This window comes from Oncorhynchus nerka, linkage group LG10 (assembly GCF_034236695.1).
Source record: "Oncorhynchus nerka isolate Pitt River linkage group LG10, Oner_Uvic_2.0, whole genome shotgun sequence".
Classification (NCBI taxonomy): domain Eukaryota; kingdom Metazoa; phylum Chordata; class Actinopteri; order Salmoniformes; family Salmonidae; genus Oncorhynchus; species Oncorhynchus nerka.
Genome location: NC_088405.1, coordinates 62,829,031 through 62,842,346, shown reverse-complemented (window position 1 = coordinate 62,842,346; position 13,316 = coordinate 62,829,031). Strand labels below are relative to the sequence as shown.

The following is a 13,316-nucleotide window of genomic DNA, read 5'->3' as shown; positions in this document are numbered from 1 at the left end:
CTGCAGCACATGAGCACGCACACACACGTATACACACACACACCCTCATGTATACAAACACACTATTATAAGCACATTCTAGATACCTACTTACACATACTAAGTTTATCACTTTGTGCTTAGGACAGCAATCCAGGCATTCCATCTTGAGGACACACAGGTACACCACTGCACACATGTGAACACACATAGACTCAAGCAGAAGTACCACTAAAAGTACCTGCAGCGTTAACATTAAAGTAAGGAACAACCATTAACAGACTGGGACAAGGCTAAACAAAACTCACACAAAGTGAATGCATGACCTAAATTGTTGCAACATATTGCTGATTCCCTCCTTTCCTGCTCTCTCTTCCTCTCTTTTCCCTTTGTTCAAGGTCAAGGTCACTGACTAAGATAAATATTCAAATCATTTTGTCTCATGTACTTTTACTCTATAAATGATCTAGTTCTCAAACAAACACAATGACCTAACCACAAACTGTAACTCACAATATCAGGGAAAACCTATTTCACAGTAAATCCAACAGATGATACTGTATCTTTCGAGACTAATTAAAATATCTCCATGTCTTTCTGTATGATGTCTATATAATTGTGTATAATTATGTAATATGTGTTTAATGTGTATACTCTTTCTGGGTGTGTACTGTATGTAAAGGTGAATCAAGGTTTTGAGTTGTGTGAATAAAGAGTCTTCTGTTCCACCCCCAGTGTATCTGTCTGGGTATGTACTGTATGTAAAGGTGAATCAAGGTTTTGAGTTGTGTGAATAAAGAGTCTTCTGTTCCACCCCCAGCGTATCTGTCTGAACAATCTATCGTCCTTAGTCAGAGTTAGTTAGATTATCAAGGAGGCAGCTTTTATTTCAGCCCAACAAAGTCCTGCAAAATACACATCCAATGGCAGGTCCTCACATGTCACTGGGCTGGTCCAAGACACTCTAAACCAGGGTTTTCTAAACTCAGTCCTGGGCTCGCCTCAGAGGGTGTACGTTTTGGTTTTCGCCTAGCATTACACAGCTGGTTCAAATAACCGACTAATCATCAAGCTTTGACTATTTGAATCAGCTGTGTTGTGCTGGGGCAAAAACCAAAACGTGCACCCAGGAGGAGCTCTAGGACCGAGTTTGGGAAACTCTGCTTTAAACCACACAACACCTGCCTGCTCACACAGGCACTACCCAGCCTGGCCTGACCCCGGCCGTGTTGGTGTGGCTGTCTCTACAGCAGGAAGGCTACACACTTGAAAACTTATATTAATGTGCACAGTAAACAGTAAAGATTATACTTCTGGTGAAGTGTTTTAAAATGGGACGCAACATGGAACAAGGTGGCACCCTCTTTCACAAAACTGGTCCAATGATAGGACCCTGCCATTGTGATAGGCAGCCAATGATAGGACCCTGCCACTGTGATAGGTAGCCAATGACAGGCAGCCACCTCTCTGTTTTCTCTTTCATGCCTCCATTTCAGTACTGTATCTATCTTGCTATAAAACCTTTCTAGTCTTATAGGTAAGGCAGATTTACAACCTATATCTTATGTCATGAAAACCATCTTTCGCGTTAAAACCATCAAAACAAGCATTATTTTATTGAAAAACACACAAAATAAATCTCTCAACCTTATAAAACGTGTGATAAAATATACAGTTTGGATCTTTACAAACGCATACATGAAATAAATCAATAGAATCATTCATGGAATTCTTTACCAGGAGAATACTGTTTCCAGTCCCATGGGGGGTAATGGGTCTGGCTGGCGGCAGGTATTGATCAGATGGGACATAACACATCATGTCTGGATAGACTCCTCTGTTCATTTGGCTCATGGGCAGCTTTGTAATACAACAGGAGAGGTAGAATATGAGAGAGGGAGAAACCTTTGAGACCACAACACCCATGATCCTCAGTGTGGAACACAGAGGGAGAAAGATGGAGCTGCTTCCTATAATGGACACATGGTGGCAACATCAGTTCACAAAAATGACAGAACCCATGGAAAACAGGCTTCTTCATGGAAAACAGGCTTCTTCATGGAATGGTGGGGTTCTTCATCTACATTCAAAGATGTATCACAGTTCCTTTTATATCCAGAAGTAATAGGCAGTCATTTAAGTTGTCATTTTTGCAGGAAGCAGGAGAGCGTTGGCCAGGAAAACTAAATGGCAGATAGTCACTGAAAACTCCTGGCCCAGGAAAGCTTCCAAAAGCCTTGCTGCCCAATGCCCTTGGCCTTAACATTAGCCACTGCCAGATACAGGGCTGCCCTTGCCCTTAGCCTTAACATTAGCCACTGCCAGATACAGGGCTGCCCTTGCCCTTACCTTAGCAACCCCCAGATACAGGGCTGCCCTTGCCCTTACCTTAGCAACCCCCAGATACAGGGCTGCCCTTGCCCTTACCTTAGCAACCCCCAGATACAGGGCTGCCCTTGCCCTTACCTTAGCAACCTCCAGATACCACAGGTTTAACAAAAGTGTTTCACTGACTTAACTTACCATGGGACCTTGACCATAACCACAAAACACACTCGCAAATTTGCTGTCAAAAACATTCATTTTGGAATGATGTCCATATGAGCCATGAGCTCAACTGTAGAGGAATGTTGATTATTCAAGTGGTAAAATAATTCTGTAAACGAATTTGGAACAAATGGCTGCCATCCCAAATGTGATGAAGAAGAAGATGCATACTGGAGCAAAGAGTTGCTGAACCAGTCTGCTAGTTGAGTTGGATGCCACCACATCAAGAGACTGCAGCTGGTGCCAATTCAGCCATATCTAACAAGAGTTAATGTAGAGAAGCACAGACAGACATACATAACAGGCCAGGCCAGGCAGCTGGGTCAGCAGTCCCAGTGTGAGTTGATGTTAGTGAAAAAGTTCCAAAGAACAGCAATTTTGGTTTAAAAAAATTCCTCCAACATACTGGTATCTCTTGGACTATTACTCAGTAAAATAATTGACTCAAATAGACTACTAGTAGTCATAATACTACATAGTTAAAATACAATAACATAGCTGTTTGATATAAAACATAAAATGGTGCCTGAAAAAGTGGTGGAATGTAAAGGGATCACTAATACTGGGTTAAGTTCAACTACAGTAGCAAGTTGAGTCTGAATGGCGACTCATGTGAGCAAACGGTAGAAGAAAGCAGGACCCCCCCTCATCAGTCCTCCCCAACAGAGTGGACCTGGAATGGCCAGCCCCTCTAGTCAGAGACCAGTCCATCCAAACAGGACACCTCACCCACACCAGCAGAGGTAGGGAGGGGATTTGCCCCTGACCCCTGGACCCCCCTAGACCCCTCAACACACTGTAGGGTCCTTCCACTCCTTCTTCTCCCTGGCATTTAGCTCTCTCTCCTCTAGGACACTGGCATTTAGCGCTCTCTCCTCTTGGACCCTGGCATTTAACTCGCTCTCCTCTAGGACCCTGGCATTTAGCTCTCTCTCCTCTAGGACACTGCCATTTAACTCTCTCTCCTCTAGGACCCTGGCATTTAGCTCTCTCTCCTCTAGGACCCTGGCATTTAGCTTTCTCTCCTCTAGGACCCTGCCATTTAACTCCCTCTCCTCTAGGACCCTGGCATTTAACTCTCTCTCCTGCAGTTCCCTCCCCTGCAGCTCCAGGTCTGTGTTGGCGTGGCGGTTGAGTTTGCGGTACTTGAACACCACAAAGATGCCCAGCACCACCAGGACTATGGCGATGGCTGCCCCGATGGCTACAGCCAGCATGCCTATCTCAGAGACGGAGACTGGAGGGAGCAGCACAACACAACACAAACACACACACAGCAATACATTAGCACTGACTGGCATTCCTCAATAACCCTTTACAAGTGTCTGGTAGAATTACAGTGGGGCAAAAAAGTATTTAGTCAGCCACCAATTGTGCAAGTTCTCCCACTTAAAAAGATGAGACAGACAAAATGTGAGAGAAAAAAATCCAGAAAATCACATTGTAGGATTTTTAATGAATTTATTTGCAAATTATGGTGGAAAATAAGTATTTGGTCAATAACAAAAGTTAATCTCAATACTTTGTTATATACCCTTTGTTGGCAATGACAGAGGTCAAACGTTTTCTGTAAGTCTTCACAAGGTTTTCACACACTGTTGCTGGTATTTTGGCCCATTCCTCCATGCAGATCTCCTCTAGAGCAGTGATGTTTTGGGGCTGTTGCTGGGCAACATGGACTTTCAACTCCCTCCAAAGATGTTCTATGGGGTTGAGATCTGGAGTCTGGCTAGGCCACTCCAGGACCTTGAAATGCTTCTTACGAAGCCACTCCTTCGTTGCCCGGGCGGTGTGTTTGGGATCATTGTCATGCTGAAAGACCCAGCCACGTTTCATCTTCAATTCCCTTGCTGATGGAAAATCTCACGATACATGGCCCCATTCATTCTTTCCTTTACACGGATCAGTCGTCCTGGTCCCTTTGCAGAAAAACAGCCCCAAAGCATGATGTTTCCACCCCCATGCTTCACAGTAGGCATGGTGTTCTTTGGATGAAACTCAGCATTCTTTGTCCTCCAAACACGACGAGTTGAGTTTTTACCAAAAAGTAATATTTTGGTTTCATCTGACCATATGACATTCTCCCAATCTTCTTCTGGATCATCCAAATGCTCTCTAGCAAACTTCAGACGGGCCTGGATATGTACTGGCTTAAGCAGGGGGACACGTCTGTCACTGCAGGATTTGAGTCCCTGGCGGCGTAGTGTGTTACTGATGGTAGGCTTTGTTACTTTGGTCCCAGCTCTCTGCAGGTCATTCACTAGGTCCCCCCGTGTGGTTCTGTGGATTTTTGCTCACCGTTCTTGTGATCATTTTGACCCCACGGGGTGAGATCTTGCGTGGAGCCCCAGATCGAGGGAGATTATCAGTGGTCTTGTATGTCTTCCATTTCCTAATAATTGCTCCCACAGTTGATTTCTTCAAACCAAGCTGCTTACCTATTGCAGATTCAGTCTTCCCAGCCTGGTGCAGGTCTACAATTTTGTTTCTGGTGTCCTTTGACAGTGTGACTGTTTGAGGTTGTGGACAGGTGTCTTTTATACTGATAACAAGTTCAAACAGGTGCCATTAATACAGGTAACGAGTGGAGGACAGAAGAAGAAGTTAAAGAAGAAGTTACAGGTCTGTGAGAACCAGAAATCTTGCTTGTTTGTAGGTGACCAAATACTTATTTTCCACCGTAATTTGCAAATAAATTCATTAAAAATCCTACAATGTGATATTCTGAATTTATTTTCTCATTTTGTCGGTCATAGTTGAAGTGTACCTATGATGAAAATTACAGGCCTCTCTCATCTTTTTAAGAGGGGGAACATGCACAATTGGTGGCTGACTAAATACTTTTTTTGCCCCACTGTATATAGTACATTTTAACATAGAGTAGTTATTTGTGAACTTAGATTAATTGTCAGGCTAACTGACTTGCTGACTGACCTTTGTGGACGACCCTGAGGGTGACCTCTCCGTTGATGCCATGGACGTCAGGCAGGTTGCGAACCTGGCAGGTGTAGGTACCGTTGAAGGTGAAGGGAACGTCCTGGAGGCTGATGGAGGCATCCTGTCTCAGGATGTCCCCCGACCACACCACATGGCCCTTAAACCGCCCCTCTGTAGGGGGGTATGCCGTATCCTGGTAGTAAAACACCTGACACACACACGTTTCAAAGAATACATACATTAATAAACATGACACACATTCACAGTGGTTCAAGAAACATAAAGTGATGACTCAATACTCACTAGATTTTGATTTCACTCATTTAAGAACATGTACTACAAAGGTGTGTTCCCATGTCTGACCCCGTTTCCCCCCTAATTCAGACACATTCACTGCTATCTAACCCCGTCTTCCCCCTAATTCAGACACATTCACTGCATGTCTAACCCCGTTTCCCCCCTAATTCAGACACATTCACTGCATGTCTAACCCCGTTTCCCCCCTAATTCAGACAGATTCACTGCATGTCTAACCCCGTCTTCCCCCTAATTCAGACACATTCACTGCATGTCTAACCCCGTTTCCCCTAATTCAGACAGATTCACTGCATGTCTAACTCCGTCTTCCCCTAATTCAGACACATTCACTGCATGTCTAACCCCGTTTCCCCCTAATTCAGACACATTCACTGCATGTCTAACCCCGTTTCCCCTAATTCAGACAGATTCACTGCATGTCTAACCCCGTCTTCCCCCTAATTCAGACACATTCACTGCATGTCTAACCCCGTTTCCGCCCTAATTCAGACACATTCACTGCATGTCTAACCCGGTCTTCCCCCTAATTCAGACAGATTTACTGCATGTCTAACCCAGTCTTCCCCCTAATTCAGACACATTCGCTGCATGTCTAACCCCGTTTCCCCCCTAATTCAGACACATTCACTGCATGTCTAACCCCGTTTTCCCCTAATTCAGACACATTCACTGCATGTCTAACCCGGTTTCCCCTAATTCAGACAGATTCACTGCATGTCTAACCCGTCTTCCCCTAATTCAGACAGATTTACTGCATGTCTAACCCCGTTTCCCCTAATTTTCCCTAACTCCGTCTTCCCCTAATTCAGACACATTCGCTGCATGTCTAACCCCGTTTCCCCCCTAATTCAGACACATTCGCTGCATGTCTAACTCCGTCTTCCCCCTAATTCAGACACATTCACTGCATGTCTAACCCCGTCTTCCCCCTAATTCAGACACATTCGCTGCATGTCTAACCCTGTTTCCCCCCTAATTCAGACACATTCACTGCATGTCTACTGTTAGTCCGGCTTCCAGTGTGGAAAGGTCACCCACCGACTCCTCGTCTCCCGGGGCCAAGGGACGGAAGTTCCAGGAGACAGTCACAGAGGAGAGGGACACGGGGTGTTTGGACTTAAAGGTGCACTTCAGTCTCACTTCTGTCCCGTTCACTGCCTCCACCTCATTGGACATAAAAACCTCCATCCCACCGACTCGCAGCACACCTGAAACAAAGAATGGACCCAATGAGACACGCAGGCACAGATATACAGTGCAGTATACATTATATAGAATAAATGCATTTAAATAACCCTGAGAACAGCATTAGCAAGCACCTTATCAAAGTCCTCACAGAATGTTCAGAGTACACTACTAAACACAGACATCTTTATTTCACAGCTTCGAGGATGCATATGACCATGAGAAGGTTGATAGTGGTTTTTAAAACAAAATGTCTGTTTACATATCTTCAGTTTAAACGTAGCTCACAAAGTGTACCCTCCCTCCCTTAAATGATGCATTTTGTACACAGTCAAACTCTTCAAGCGTGTCTCCGCTCCTACAGTACTTTATGTAGTCCAGTGTGGACTAATCACGACAATAAGCTGAGCTAGAGTTCTAATTCACACTTAAGTCAAACACAAAGAAAACTGAAAGAGCAAATCAACTATATATCCAGGATGTATCACATCCGGCTGTGATTGGGAGTCCCATAGGGCGGCGCACAATTGGCCCAGTGTCGTCCAAGTTTGGCTGGGGTAGGCCATCATTGTAAATAAGAATATGTTCTTAAATGACTTGCCTAGTTAAATAAAGGTTAAATAAATAAAATAATAAAATTAGAAAGCAGGTGGAATGGCCCTGTAATGATTCACTCAGCATTCCACTGCTGTGCCAGGCCTTCACTGTGTTATATTGTGTGTGTGTGTGTGTGTGTGTGTGTGTGTGTGTGTGTGGTTAATGATTGTAGGTGTTCAGTCCAGAGGTCCACCTATGGGAGACTGAACCAGCCAGGGACTATTAAAGGATTCTGATAAAGCTGTTCTGGCAAACATTCAATCTTACATCTGTATCCATTGGCACGGACAAATAATTAATGGTATACAGGGATTTTGGTGGGAATTCAGGTAGCCTATTCAATTTATTATCAAATGTAACTATTTGTTTCTTAGAATACACTGATATAGCCTATGCATGTTCTAATTGTATCAGGTACAGTATTTAAAACATATATTTTCTGTTCAAATAAAGACAATTATATGCCTCATTTGCATAAATACAACAGGTGTATTTGCATACATGGAACATTAACATAAATAGGAAGAGGGCTGCAACCACCAAAACCATTGTCTACTGAGCCACCAAAACCCTTGCTCTGTCACTCTAGGCCTACCTGTGCTCACCTGCGCTGTCTAGACTACCTCATAAATTACTGTTGTTGTTACGTTCTGTTGCATAATTCAACAAGTGTGTCAACAGCAGTATTTTTTCTCCGTGATGCTGATGACTATTTTTGTCCACTTATACAGGAGTAATAAAGACCCCGTGGCTATGGTGGTGAGTAGTTGACTCAAAGAGAGAGAAAGACAATAGTTGAACAGTGTTGCACGAATTAATTTCTTCAGAAATTAAGGAGAAGCAGCAGAGAGAGAAATTGTATTTGTTTTCCCTCCAGTTTCAGTTTGACTTATACTAGCTAATGCAGCCTACTCAAGGACCTGACTCTAACGGACAGGAATGCTATTTTTGTTAGCTAGCTGGCTAAAGGCTATCCAATACGCCAACTCTTTCCAATTCAAGGCAAGCTTTTGATTTTAACAATTTATCGTCACCAGGTCCAGGCGGTGTAACTGCTAGCTGTACACTACTGCGTGATTCTACACATCGATTGGATTGTGGGCTTACTAACGCTTTAGTTCTAGTAGCTACACTATGTATACAAAAGTATGTGTTCACCCCTTCAAATGAGTGGATTTGGCTATTACAGCCACACTGACAGGCAGGGGGCGCAACTTTTGTTTTAGAAGTGGCGGGGGACATAATATATATATATTTTTTAATACTGTCGGATAAACACTCCAAACTGTCGGATACACACTCCTACCCGACTGCTCGGAGGTGTCCGCATGGTCCTAAAGCACACCGTTACCTCGTTTTGTATGGCATTCCAATTATAAAACTGGGGGGGGACAAGAACGCTATTTCAGAATGGTGGTGGGGGGGGGGGGGGGGCATGTGAAAGTTGCACTCTGCTGACAGGTGTATAAAATTGAGCACACAGCCATGCAATCCCCATAGACAAACATTGGCAGTGGAATGGCCTTACTGACATTCAGTGACTTTTGAAATTGGCACCTTCATTGGATGGCACTTTTCCAACAAGTCAGTTTGTCAAATATCTGCCCTGCTAGAGCTGGCCCGGTCAACTGTAAGTGCTGTTATTGTGAAGTGGAAAAGTCTAGGAGCAACAACGGCTAAGCTGTGAAGTGGTAGGCCACACAAGAATGGGAACGCCAAGTGCCGAAGCCTAAGATCACCATGCGCCATGCCAAGGTTCTGCTGGAGTGGTGTAAAGCTCGGCACCATTGGACTCTGGAGCAGTTGAAACTCGTTCTCTGGAGTGATGAATCACGCTTCACCATCTGGCAGGTGGAAGGATGAATCTGGGTTTGGCAGATGCCAGGAGAACGCTACCTGCCCCAATGCATAGTGCCAACTGTAAAGTTTGGTGGAGGAGGAATAATGGTCTGGGGCTGTTTTTTATGCGTCGGGCTGGGTCCCTAGTCCCAGTGAAGGGAAATCTTAACGCTACAGCATACAATGACATTCTAGACGATTCTGTGCTTTCAACTTTGTGGCAACAGTTTGGGAAGGACCTTTCCTGTTTCAGCTTGACAATGCCCCCGTGCACAAAGCGAGGTTCATACAGAAATGGTTTGTCAAGATCGGTGTGGAAGAACTTGACTGGCCTGCACAGAGCCCTGACCTCAACCTCATCGAACACCTTTGGGATGAATTGGAACACAGACTGCGAGCCAGGCCTAAATCGCCCAACATCAGTGCCCGACTTCACTAATGCTCTTGTGGCTGAATGGAAGTCCCCGCAACAATGTTCCATCTAGTGGAAAGCCTTCCCAGAAAAGTGTTATAGCATGCAAAGGTGGGACCATCTCCATATTAATGCCCATGATTTTGGAATGAGATATTCGATGAGCAGGTGTCCAAATACTTTTGGTAATGTATATGATGTTAGCTAATATGGCGACACCTAGGCTGTGAGTTGTAGTTATGGTATGAAGGTTTGGCTTGGAGAGGTTTTTTCGCCTGATCACAGACAGCTGTTGTGTTGTGCACTGAACTCCACAAGCAAAGGGAAAATGTGCGAGGAGGAGAGAGCATAGATGTGATGCTGCTGTTTGTATGGCTGCTATGAAAGTGAACTGTGTGTGCGGGTGATCAGGGGTGTATTCATTCCGCCAATTCTGTTGCAAAACGTTTCTTAATATTTGACTGCAGTGGGCTAAATCAGGGTCACACAGAATTTCTTGGTAGTCTTAAATAAATCCACTTTGAAACAAAAGTAAAAACCTCACACACATGGTTGTGGGCTTAAAAAAAAGAAGACACTTGTACAATGTCAGAAATGTATTCAATTTTGAGTTTGCATCCCAATATTACACATTATATGCATCACAGAAAACGAACAGAACTGTTTGACACTTGATTTCCTGCTATTTAAAAAAAATATGTTATTAATAAAATATGAATAACATTCCACCCATGAGGCCACTAGGTAATTTGACTGCAAAAAAGGGCTACAAGGAACAAAACTGGGATGGACCTACCTGAATTCTTAGTTCTTATACACTGAACAAAAATCTAATCACCATATGACACACAGGTGTCAGGTGGATGGATTATCTTGGCAAAGGAGAAATGCTCACTAACAGGGATGTAAACACATTTGTGCACAAAATTTGAGAGAAATAAGCTTTTGTGCATAATATAAATAAATAGTCTGGGATTTGTTATTTCAGCTCATGAAACATGGGACCAACACTTTACATATGGTGATTAGATTTTTGTTCAGTGTATAAGAACTAAGAATGAAGAATGATTAAACAGAATGATAATTACACAGGTGCACCTTGTGCTGGGGACAATAAAAGGCCACTCTAAAATGTGCAGTTTTGTCACGAAATACAATGCCATAGATGTCTCAAGTTGAGGGAGCTGCTGACTGCAGGAATGTCCACCACAGCTGATTAAACTGTGGGTTTGCAGTGCCAAAGAATTTCTGCATAAACTGTCAGAAACAGTCTCAGGGAAGCTCATCTGCGTGCTCGTCGTCCTTACCAGGATCTTGACCTGACTGCAGTTTGACGTCGTAACCAACTTCAGTGGGCAAATGCTCACCTTCGATGGCCACTGGCACGCTGGAGGAGTGTACTCTTCATGGATGAGTCCCGGTTTTAACTGTACTGGGCGTTGTGTGGGTGAGCGTTTTGCTGACGTCAACGTTGTCAACAGAGTACCCCATGTTGGCGGTGGGGTTACGGTATGGGCAGGCATAAGCTACAGACAATGAACACAATTGCATTTTATCAATGGCAATTTGAACGCACCGCGATACCGTGATAGATCCTAAGGCCCATTGTCGTGCTATCCATCCGTCGCCATTACCTCATGTTTCAGCATGATAATGCACGGCCCCATGTCGCAAGGATCTGTACAAAATTCCTAGAAGCTGAAAATGTCCCAGTTCTTCCATGGCCTGAATACTCACCAGACATGTCACCTATTGAGCATGTTTGGGATGCTCTGGATTGACGTGTACGACAGCGTGATCCAGTTCTTGCCAATATCCGCCAACTTCACACAGCCATTGAAGAGGAGTGGGACAACATTCCACAGGCCACAATCAACTCTATGTGAAGGAGATGTATCACACTGCATGAGGCAAATGGTGGTCATAGACTGACTGTTTTTCTGATCAACGCCCAACATTTAATGGTATCTGTGAGCAACAGATGCATATCTGTATTACCAGTCATATGAAATCCATAAATTAGGGCCTAATGAATGTATTTAAATTGACTGATTTCCTTATATGAACTGTAACTCAGGAAAATCTTTGAAAATGTTGCACTTTGCATTTATATGTTTGTTCAGTGTAGATGGGTGCGAGAGGGGGTGCTGTGGGATTATTTAAAATACTCTAATAATTATCCGTGATTTTTGGCCTGGTCTACCTGAAAAACATGTCAATGTCGAAGCTATTCTATAATGATAAAGTATACGGAATCAAGAGTAGGTTACTCATTATCATTATGATGGAAATTAGATAGGGGCTCTGTTCACCTGAACTGTAGCCATTTGAGCCCTACAGTTACTGAAATTTACATTTACATTTAAGTCATTTAGCAGACGCTCTTATCCAGAGCGACTTACAAATTGGTGCTTTAATCAATGTTTTCACAGAATAATACTAGACCCAAGTGTTCTAGTATAACTCCAAATGGTGACTAATTGGACTGAAATCAGAAATGAAGGAAGTAACTTCGAACTCACCTGGCACTGCAAATCCACCCAGAAGCGCGAGGAACTGTAGCCATGTCCGATACATCGGATTGGCAGTTTGCTCAGGCCTTAAAGACTGACAAAATGTCAAACAGTTACTAGAAACCTCCAAAATTGAAAGTTTTAAGGGTCATGCAAGGATTACCTCAACAGGTTTTTGATAAAGTAATTTAGCGCTATGGACTCGGGAGTCTGAAAGCACAGGCGATGTGCGCACTAGGACTGTAGGCGGCGTCATAAATAGGCAGCATCACACTTTTTGCCTTTGCCAGTCTGGAGGGAGGGTGATGTACAGTCTTGTCAAACCTGTTTGACCAAAACTATGTGTAAAGTATTCCTACTGCTGCTACAGGCCTACTTTTACCCGCAGGCTAAATCTGTTTTTCTTCCGGTAATTTCCATCCAATTGTGCATGCAGTAGCAATGCACATACTAGTTAGGCATTTGATGTCCCTGGGAGAATATAAAGGTATTATGTCCCAAGCGCCAGAACCAATATTAAGGTACGATCTCCCACGCTGGGACAACATTTAGGTATAATGTTCCTAATGAGGTCTCTGGGACAACATATTGTTTCATTTCAAAACAACTAAAGCAAAGGTTTTGTCACTTTATTGGGTGCACTATGCAGCCAGCGACTGCTGCCACCCGGTGGACATTTCTGTGTATTACACTAAAACCTGAAAATCATCTTCAAGCTATAATTTACATTCCAACCCACTAAATAAACATACTGATATAATAATGATCGAAAATCATGTCAATAGATAATGCTTTTAAATGTGATACCTACCTAGTATTAAATGAAAGCCAAGAAGCGGAAAATGCTTCAATGGGAGATACACGACTCATCTCAAACCCTCAGAGGTAGTAATCAAACTTGTGGGGAGAGGGGCATTCTTCTTACCAAACCACGTGACCTTTGTTTTGGAGGTGTTCAGAACAAGGTTAAGGGTAGAGAAAGCTTGTTG

The 13,316-nt window shown here is 43.6% G+C and overlaps 1 protein-coding gene across 1 annotated transcript; it reads right to left on the bottom strand.

The window, feature by feature from the left end:
* Positions 1 to 1,571: 1,571 nt before the first annotated feature.
* LOC115118292 (myelin protein zero-like protein 2) lies at positions 1,572 to 12,656 on the bottom strand. Its single transcript, XM_029646874.2, has 4 exons — positions 12,337 to 12,656; positions 6,820 to 6,989; positions 5,461 to 5,671; positions 1,572 to 3,763 (listed from the first exon to the last, which is right to left on the bottom strand). The coding sequence occupies exons 1-4, from the start codon at positions 12,389 to 12,391 to the stop codon at positions 3,315 to 3,317; spliced, it is 885 nt and encodes a 294-aa protein (XP_029502734.1). The 5' UTR covers positions 12,392 to 12,656; the 3' UTR covers positions 1,572 to 3,314.
* Between the last annotated feature and the right edge of the window lie 660 nt (positions 12,657 to 13,316).

Excerpts from the sequence above, each read along its gene's own strand:
- LOC115118292 (XM_029646874.2), bottom strand. The coding sequence starts at position 12,391 with ATGTATCGGACATGGCTACAGTTCCTCGCGCTTCTGGGTGGATTTGCA. Across the intron at positions 6,990-12,336 it reads GGGTGGATTTGCAGTGCCAG|GTGTGCTGCGAGTCGGTGGG; the intron begins GTGAGTTCGAAG and ends TCTTTGTTTCAG. Across the intron at positions 5,672-6,819 it reads CCCCGGGAGACGAGGAGTCG|GTGTTTTACTACCAGGATAC; the intron begins GTGGGTGACCTT and ends TGTGTGTGTCAG.